A 10,527-nucleotide genomic window follows, 5' to 3' on the forward strand; every position below is an offset into this window, starting at 1 on the left:
GTGCACATGACGCGGCTCATATCGTGTAAATTGCATGTTTACTGTTTGAATCTTCATGCCATATAAGGACTATGTGCATAAACTTCAAGTGCCACTGTGACCTTGAAATTGCAGCTACTGACATGGTTATTTCACGCGACACACCAAACAGATATTACAATTTGGTTTTGGTTTTAGGATTTTATAGACTGAAGCTAAAAAAGTTTTAGGAGCAATTTTGATGAACAGTTAAGATCTTCTGTTAAGTCATATATGCCACACTCCAAAAATGTGTATGATCACATTGAAACGCTTATTTGCTCATGCCGTTGAATGTTAATGTACTCAATTCTGAGGTACAAACATAATAAATCTGCTGTGTGCACCAGTTCGATTCACAAGACACAGCCTTTCAGGTCAAATACAAGCAAGCGGTAAACGTTCTCTTCCCAATAAAATAGTTTAAGCAAATATTTTAGATGAATTGTGACTCTGGATTTTGGCAACTACCGGAACATACTTTAGTAGCCCGGTCATTGAAGCAAACAAAGATCTTTTAAAATGCAGTGTCCCACACTAAATCACTAAATTCTAATATATCTAGTGGTGGCGATCGACATACGTTTTAGTAAACAACACGCGGCAATATGTTTAAGTAGACTATTGACAATTTTGTTTCGAATTTGTTCTTTTGGGATTTTTGTTTTATTAAGGAACATGGACCTTGGCTAATGATATTTCGTATTAAATAAATTTCACTCATGCAATACGTGTTTGAATGTATATTTCGATCACCAATGTCTGTCAATGCTCGTAATCGGGAGGTTGCCAACCCCAGAGATATAGTCATTATTTCGTATGGCGTACACAATTACATGCTGATAATTATATCCTCTGATATGACAATTACTGTACTCAATATTTTATTTTATATATTCACAGTAGCTACTTGTTGCGATGGTATCTTATACATGTACGACTGTATTGGACTTATGCAAGGAATATTTTTTACTTTTTATAATGGCATATATCAGTTAACTATTCTTTGTATATGCGTACTCTCTCTGATAATTTACCGTTAAACAACGATAAATAAAAACAATCTTTTATTTGCTATTTTTGAAAAGATTTGTGTGTATTTCTTTTAAATAATTATGCAATCGACTAACGGGATTTTTATTAAATGACATTCAAATCCCATAATACGTGAAACCCTTCGTAAAAACAAGGTGCAAATCCGCTCTTTATTACTCTCCTTTACATGTGTCGCTCTGTCGCTGGCGGGAGGCTACAACCGATGGCACGGTCGAGGTCGATCTACTCCAGCTCCGGTAAGAATCCCATACATACTGTAACCCTCTCCACAAGTGCAACCCTTACTTCAAAGTGTGCCTGACGTCGCCGAACCACAGGTGCATTTTATGTCGGATCGGAAATATATTTTCATGGTTACTGTGTATATGTAACGTTCAACTATGTTATACTTATGCGTGTCGAAATAGTATTTTAACATTTGAGGTTCACTTCTGCTGATGTAACGAGGTAATGAATTTACATTTTAATACGGTAATATTACGACTAACTTGGCTTTTGTTTTTCCTAGATAAGTAAGTTATACATAAGGCACTAGCCGAACTCTCGCTTTTTGTACTCTTAAACCAAATTATTTTACATTAAATTGTAATGCAACGATGCAAACTTTCATTTCTGTAACATGCTTTCATAAAGATGTACGTTTCTATGTTTTATGGAATTAATGCAAACATATTAAAATGATATATACTCAAACAATGCTCCTTCAGCCATCGTCAAAATATATTATTTTAATGCTATTTGGCCGTAAATGTATAAATAAAGTACCGGAACATAGTTTTGATATTCTCTTTGTTTGATAGACGAATGATTGATGTCCTAGTCCTGGCTCTTCAATACTACAATTTAAGCACTTACATACGAGCCTTTCTCCTTATATTCAGATGCACAACCAACCTTATTCAGACATCGTCAGTGGACAACATGCACGAGCTGGTGAACGCTCTCAACTTGACATACATTCGCCCAAACCCTATACCGTTCCATCTTCAGATTCGGGTATATCTTATATAGTTCTTGTCAAGTGACATCTAGTCAACAAATATCACAATATTCGTGATATTTGCTACATGAATACATATACGTTTTAAAATTTAAGGCATACGTACGTATAACGCCCAAAAAAAGAGTCTTCAACAAAACTATCGCCAATTATAATGGAATAACACTTACCGATTTAATTGTTAATAAAGTACGCAAAATTTACAGTTGTCATTTTGCACGTTTTCAGTACCCAGTCCGCGTGCATGTGGAGATCTGGAACGGTTACGCTGTTAACATGGTAAATGACACACTAATTGACAAGGTGGACTTCACCATTCGCGCGCTTAACGAAACGCGCAACCACACAGCGCACGCCCGGGGCGTAAACCATAAGGCAAGGTAGGCGTAGTTCATTATGGGACTTATTTGGAAGTTTTATTTGTTTGCGAGTTGTTTTTCGCTCACTAAAATGTGAAGGCTTAAATTATTCGTGTCCCCCCCCTTGACATCATAAGAGATTGACCCGAGGCTGGGCACTTCCAGTATTATATCGGATGTTATTAGTGTGTATATAATATTTCCATTTGAGTGATTCAGTCTAGACTAGTGTTTACGATAATAAATATATTCAACGATTTACATTAGATAATGAATCCGCTCATCAAAGCGTTTTTTTCTCTTTTTAGTATTGATTTGTACATAGATGTTACCTGCGACGTGGATTTCTATGGCCCCGCATGTGGGACGCACTGTCTTGCGCCACCATACGGCACATGCGATTCCCACGGTCGCGTACACTGCAAAACCGGTCAGTAAACTATAAAAGCAACTGGAACCTTTTCGTGTTTTCCTAAGAAATTAAGTGTTAAAGTTACTGGCCACTTGCAGCTTAACTGAATATTTCAAAGCCACTCACAGCTTAAATTGTTGTAATGGTCGACATCACTACTACAATTTTAATTAAGAAAAGCCTGTAAAACTTCACGAAGTAATAAATATAAGAAACAATGCCCATCATTTTTTTCAGGTTACACAGGTCCGCAGTGTAATAAAATTGTACCGATAAATACAAATAGCCATACTTCATTTCCCTTACGCACAACAGTAAGACCAACAACAATGAAACACACTACAGTAAGACCAACAACAATGACACGCACAACAGTAAGACCAACAACAATGACACGCACAACAGTAAGACCAACAACAATGACAAGCACAACAGTAAGACCAACAACAATGACACACACAACAGTGAGACCAACAACAATGACACGCACAACAGTAAGACCAACAACAATGACACGCACAACAGTAAGACCAACAACAATGACACGCACAACAGAAAGACCCACAACAATGACACGCACAACAGTAAGACCAACAACAATGACACGCACAACAGTAAGACCAACAACAATGACACACACAACATTAAGACCAACAACAATGACACGCACAACAGTAAGACCAACAACAATGACACGCACAACAGTAAGACCAACAACAATGACACGCACACCAGTAAGACCAACAACAATGACACGCGTAACAGTAAGACAAACAACAACGACACGCACAACAGTAAGACAAACAACAATGACACGCACAACAGTAAGACAAACAACAATGACACGCACAACAGTAAGACCAACAACACTGACATGCACAACAGTAAAACAAACAACAATGACACGCACAACATTAAGACCAACAACAATGACACGCACGACAGTAAGACCAACAACAATGACACGCACAACAGTAAGACCAACATTTATGACACGCACAACAGTAAGACCAACAACAATGACACGCACAACAGTAAGACCAACAACAATGACACGCACACCAGTAAGACAAACAACAATGACACGCACAACAGTAAGACCAACAACAATGACACGCACAACATTAAGACCAACAACAATGACACGCACAACAGTAAGACCAACAACAATGACACGCACACCAGTAAGACCAACAACAATGACACGCACAACAGTAAGACCAACAACAATGAAACGCACAACAGTGAGACCAGCAACAATGACACGCACAACAGTAAGACCAACAACTATTACACTCACAACAGTAAGACCAACAACAATTACACTCACAACAATACGGCCAACATCAATGAAACAAACAACAGAAAGGCCAGCAGCATTGAATAACACAACTGTACTGCCAACCTCAATTAATAACAGAACAGTAATGTCAACGTCAATCAATAACAAAACTGTAATGCCAAAATCAATAAATAGCACAACAAATTGGCCAACATCCTTGAGGCACACAACTGTAACACCAGCATCATCGACACACTTAACTGTTACACCAACAGCAATTAAACATTCTACAGTACCACCACCAACAATTAATCATACAAATGTACCTTCCACAACAATCAAAAACCCAACTGTAGCAATAACAACAATGAAACACTCAACTATAGCACCGACAGAAATGAAACACACAACTGCAGCACCGACTACAATGAAACTCACAACTATAGCACCAACAACAATGAAACTCACAACTGTAGCACCAACAACAATGCAACTTACAACTGTACCATCGACAACAATAAATCTCACAACTGTAGCACCGACAATAATTAAACTTACAACTGTAGCACCGACAACAATGAAACTTAAAACTGTAGCACCGACACATATGAAACTCACAACTGTAGCATCGTCAACAATGAAACACCCAACTGCAGCCTTAACACCAATGCAACACACTACTTTTACACCAACATCAATAAACCACATCACAATAAGCACAAACACAGCGACAAACATACAAACCAGACATGTGTCAAGAGTACAAACCAATAGTCGAGAGCCAAAAACAGCCAACAGATCAATTTCAAATCATACACTCACTTATAAAACGGGAAACTCAACAATCAACATCGCAGAACGAACAGAAACCGCCCTACACTCCCCGACGACGCTTGCAGTGAACAACAAAACGACAAAACCAGCAGAGATCCACACGACACCACTTACAGTGAATAATACATCTATCATCCGAACATCAACACCTCTCACAGTAAATCACACAACTATCAAACCAACATTCGTCCGCACTATAACACCTCTTACAGTCAATCACGCAACTATCAAACCAACATTCGTCCGAACATCAACACCTCTCACAGTAAATCACACAACTATCAAACCAACATTCGTCCGCACTACAACACCTCTTACAGTCAATCACACATCTATCAAACCAACATTCGTCCGCACTACAACACATCTTTCAGTCAATCACACAACTATCAAACCAACATTCGTCCGCACTACAACACCTCTTACAGTCAATCACACATCTATCAAACCAACATTTGTCCGAACATCAACACCTTTCACAGTAAATCACACAGCTATGAAACCAACATTCGTCCGCACTACAACACCTCTTACAGTCAATCACACATCTATCAAACCAACATTTGTCCGCACTACAACACATCTTTCAGTCAATCACACAACTATCAAACCAACATTCATCCGTACTACAACACCTCTTACAGTCAATCACACATCTATCAAACCAACATTCGTCCGCACTACAACACCTCTTACAGTCAATCACACAACTATCAAACCAACATTTGCCCGCACATCAACACCTCTTACAGTCAATCACAAACCTATCAAACCAACATTCGTCCGAACATCAACACCTCTCACAGTAAATCACACAACTATGAAACCAACATTCGTCCGCACTACAACACCTCTTACAGTCAATCACACATCCATCAAACCAACATTCGTCCGCACTACAACACATCTTTCAGTCAATCACACAACTATCAAACCAACATTCATCCGCACTACAACACATCTTACAATCAATCACACAACTATCAAACCAACACTCGTCCGCACATCAACACATCTTACAGTCAATCACACAACTATTAAACCAGCATTCGTCCGCACTACAACACCACTTACGGTCAATCACACATCTATCAAACCAACATTCGTCCGCACATTAACACCTCTTACACCCAATCACACATCTATCAAACCAACATTCGTCCGCACTACAACACCTCTTACAGTCAATACCACAACGACTAAAACAATATTCGTCCATACATCAGCTTCAATTACAGTCAAGCACACATCTACCAAAACAACATCAGTACACATAACACCACTTACAGAAAACCAAACAACGACGAAACCAACAGTTTTCCACACAACAACAACACCTAAAGTCAATCACACATCACCTACACCAACATTCGGCCTCACAACATCACTGACAAATAATAACATAACTACCATACCTACATTTGTCGACACAACAACACCATATACTGTCAATAACACGTCGCAAATACGAACATTAGTCCGCACAACGGCACTTAAAGTCAATCACACAACGACAAAACCAATAGTTGTGTACACAACACCACTTACAGTCAACCACACAATGGCAAACCCAACCATTGACCACACAACAACAAAACCAACATCAAACTAAACTACTGCAAAATCAGTTCCTATCCACACAACGAAAAAAATAACACCAAACATCACAACGGCGAGACCACCGGCAAACAAAACGATTGCTCACAGAACGACAAAACCATTAGCCAACGACACAGCGGAAAGCTTTACAGTGAACACAGCAACACTTTCTCTCACTTCACGCGAATCTTCGTATACTAAAAAGCCAAGTGACGGAAGCAAAGAAGCACAACAAACGGGTGTCTCATCGAAGGCATGTGTTACTTGAGATTTTTACTGATCGCACGTTGTAAAACAGCAATGCAAAATGCAACAGGGGATGGTTATGTAGAATATATGTAAAAGATTTAAGAATTCTGAGTTGTCTCCGAAAACAGCGACACAGATTTCTCAACTTAATAAATGCAATAAAGCTAACTGTGTGCTTTTACTAATAATGAGTTATTCCACAGTGCAAATGAATGTGTTTTGTTATTGTACTGGCGTACTAAAGGTAATAAAATTGCAGTTTACTTTCAAACAAATCGATTTAAGTTACAATTAAGTGGTAATGTTTTTTTGCATTCCTGTTACAGCCGAATCATTATGTCGGAGTGGCATTGGGTGTTACTGCCGGTGTAGTGCTGATTGTCCTGATGGTGGGTGTAGCTGTGTTCCTAAACAGAAGGTACGGGGATTGACGTGTTAAGCCATTAACACAAATTCATGTGTAAAGTGTGACTGTCATGTCTTGTAATAACATTTGTGTCATGGATTGTAAAGGAATTTATTCTGGATTGCTGACTTATTAAGCGTTAGGGCGTGACTTTACAACATTTATCTTTTGTGTTAAATAATAACAATCAAGAGATAATGGAAAATGATGTTTCAAAAATAGCTTTGGATGATTTTTCTCTATCCTAGGCAAAACAAACTAACATGCATATTTTCAAACAGGAAGCGATCGCTGATGCCACTGGACGACGACTACTTGCCTTTTGGCGGCCGTCTGCACCTCCATATGGACCACATGAACCAGCCGACGAAGGGGGAGGCCTCGAAAACCCCGTGTACGTGAGAACAATAGGCGAGTCAGTGTCTTAGTGCTGTCAACAGATCTGGTTGCGGCGTGCGCACGCGCAAAGTGTATAAACACGAGTGATTCTAAACTACTATTATTTTAACCGAATATGCATAATCCATGTACACGGACTCCCAGAGCATTTGATAATTTTTGCTGTGACAGCAACCGTTTGAGTTATAAGGATGACAGTTGAATAATTGCTATTACGAATATACAGGGTATGTAAAGACGATCAAGTCAGATCGACTGCTGGCGCATAACAAATTATGATATTCTTATTATCTCCTTCAAACTTGAGTGTAGTAATTACGCATATAACAATAAGACATTTATTCTACAAAGAAAATGTTCACAGTATACCAAAATGATTTTTAGCTCTACTGGCCAAAGGCCAGAAGAGCTTATGGGATGGCGTGGTTTTCGTCCGTCCGTGCGTTAGACTTTTTTTTGTTTACGCGATAAAGTCCACAGTTTTCATCCGATTCTTTTCAAACTTGTTAAGTGTCTTTATATTAATGAGGACTCGAACCCTATTGAAAATGGGTTACATCAGAGTAAAAAGTCCAGAATTATCTCCCCTTGAATTTGATAAAATTGTGAAATAAGGCTTGTTTACGCAATAAAGTCCACAGTTTTCATCCAATTATTTCCTAACTTGCACAGTGTCTTTATCTGAATGATGAGTCAAACCCTATTGAAAATGAGCAATATCGGAGTTATAAGTCCAGAATTATCTCCCCTTGAATTTGAGAAAAAATGAAAATTCAGTTTTTTTATGTGATAAAGTCCATAATTTTCATCAAATTCTTGGCAAACTTGCACAGTCCCTTGACATATTGCTTTCATATTTTGCAAACTTCTTTACCAACATGACCCCAATCTATAAACAAGAGCAAATAACTGTATCAAGCATTTTGTAAGAATTATGGCCCTTTTTCCATTTACGATATGCATATGACTTTAGTTACATTGCCATAACTTCTTTATTTATGATCAGATTTTATTAATACTTTGACAAAACAACACTTACCTGAATACCACAATGGATTCCACCCAAACAATACCCCACGCCCCAACTCAGAATCCCTGCCCCCCCCCCCTCCCCCCAAAAAAAACACCCAAACAATACCCCACGCCCCAACCCAGAATCCCTGCCCCCCCCCCCCTCCCCCCCCCCCCAAAAAAAAATTTAAAAATAAATATTCTTTTTCCTTTTTTTATTTTTGAAAAATCATCTAATAAATGACCACACCCCACATTATACACCCCTCTCAACACCCCCCTACCCCACATATTTATTTTCCTTTTTTTATTTTTTAAAAGATCGTCTAATAAATTATTCAATATGAACAATTTCCCCATGATGGCTTACATTATACTGTCAAGCACTCGAATAGTCGAGCGCGCTTGCCTCTGACAGCTCTTGTTTAAAAAGAGCAATATCGAAGCAATAAGTCCAGAATGACTTCTCTTGAATATGAGAAAATTTTGAAATCCCGCTTGTTTACGCAATTAATTCCACAGTTTTCATCCAATTATTTCCAAATTTTCACAGTATCTTTATATCAATGAGGACTTGAACCCTGTTGAATATGAGCAGTATCGGAGAAATAAGTACACAATAATCTCCCCTTGAATTTGAGAAAATTCTCCTTGTTTGCGCGATTAAGTACACAGTTTCCATCTTATTCTTTCCAAACTTGCACAGTGTTTATAGCAGTAGAGCGATTCAGGCCCTCATGGGCCTCTTGTTTTAATTTAAGGTCATAGATTCAAAAAGAATGTATACATTGTATATCTACACAAAGAAGGACAATGATTAATTATTAAGAAAATAATTAGAAATATCGTTTTGTTTGTGTATACTAAGTAATCGTCCATCAAATAGATTCTTTTTAAAGCGTTTGTAACGCTTCTCCGCGAACATTTTGAAGTAATGAGTAGTTTTATCTTGGTGTTGAAAAATACGCGAACAATTTTGAAGTCTAAGCGGTCTGGTGGTTAGCGCGTTAAAATATTGTTCTCGATGGACTCGTTTTTGAATCTGAGAAGGAGCACATTTGCATCTGTGAACAGTGGTTGAAACAACAAGCATTGTTATTTTATGCACCATAGCTGTTGAACACGGTTCCTGTATTTGTGTTAATAAATACAGGTGGCCAGTTGTAAGAAAAAATAATACATGAAGATTAACACTACAGTGGTTAAGATATACACTGGGAGATTGCACAATCTAGATAACAAAAGTGTTTAAGACAAGTCTGATTGTATTCTAGTAACACACACTTCCCGTATTTTTTATAAAGTAATTAGCTAGACTGGTGCTATTAGATTTTCGAACGTATTAGAGAATCTTTGGGTCTAGGCAAGCTTTCCATTACGAATAAAAATGAATTTGATTGCCATGATTTGAAACGTTTTTTGTGCATTATGTCCCCATTACCGATTGTCGAATACTAGTATCAATATAAAAATATTATGCTCTTACTGCCACATTCGACGATTGCCGAATATGAATTTAAACGTAATTCGGCCATCATGTCGCACTGATCGGTTGTCAACTACAACTTAAGAAGTAAATTGTTCATAATGTCAACCTGAATGATAGTTGAATGTGAATGTAAACGTCTTTTGTTCTTATGTCACCACTATACGATTGTCGAATATGATTTAAACATGCTTAAATCACATATTCTTGTCAAGATTGTTGAATTCTTGTTTAAAGAGGTAACATATTTTGTTCATTATATCACTAGTACCCATACGCAAATATGAAGTTAAACGATTGTGTTCACTATAGTCGAATATGAGTTTTAACGCATTTTATTCAGTAGGTATTCAGTAGGTATTGAACAATAATTTTACATCATAACTAACTACCAACAACTTTAAGCAACAATCATG

At 37.9% G+C, this 10,527-nt stretch overlaps 1 protein-coding gene across 4 annotated transcripts; it reads left to right on the forward strand.

Annotated features, from left to right (window-relative positions):
• Positions 1–862: 862 nt before the first annotated feature.
• LOC127865799 (mucin-2-like) lies at positions 863–8,778 on the forward strand. Of its 4 annotated transcripts, none has more exons than XM_052405812.1 (6): positions 863–1,310; positions 1,956–2,070; positions 2,303–2,454; positions 2,742–2,863; positions 3,083–5,380; positions 5,597–6,807. In XM_052405812.1, the coding sequence occupies exons 2-6, from the start codon at positions 1,996–1,998 to the stop codon at positions 6,571–6,573; spliced, it is 3,624 nt and encodes a 1,207-aa protein (XP_052261772.1). In that variant the 5' UTR covers positions 863–1,310; positions 1,956–1,995; the 3' UTR covers positions 6,574–6,807. The 4 variants fall into 4 exon arrangements, with proteins under 4 accessions (XP_052261772.1, XP_052261771.1, XP_052261770.1 ...); XM_052405813.1 differs by lacking the exons at positions 3,083–5,380; positions 5,597–6,807 and adding exons at positions 7,136–7,227; positions 7,497–8,778 and having other exon boundaries at positions 881–1,310; XM_052405811.1 differs by having other exon boundaries at positions 863–1,391; positions 3,083–6,807.
• Positions 8,779–10,527: the final 1,749 nt, after the last annotated feature.

This window comes from Dreissena polymorpha, chromosome 2 (assembly GCF_020536995.1).
Source record: "Dreissena polymorpha isolate Duluth1 chromosome 2, UMN_Dpol_1.0, whole genome shotgun sequence".
NCBI classification, from domain to species: Eukaryota; Metazoa; Mollusca; class Bivalvia; order Myida; family Dreissenidae; genus Dreissena; species Dreissena polymorpha.

Excerpts from the sequence above, each read along its gene's own strand:
- LOC127865799 (XM_052405811.1), top strand. The coding sequence starts at position 1,996 with ATGCACGAGCTGGTGAACGCTCTCAACTTGACATACATTCGCCCAAAC. Across the intron at positions 2,071-2,302 it reads CGTTCCATCTTCAGATTCGG|TACCCAGTCCGCGTGCATGT; the intron begins GTATATCTTATA and ends GCACGTTTTCAG. Across the intron at positions 2,455-2,741 it reads GGCGTAAACCATAAGGCAAG|TATTGATTTGTACATAGATG; the intron begins GTAGGCGTAGTT and ends TTCTCTTTTTAG.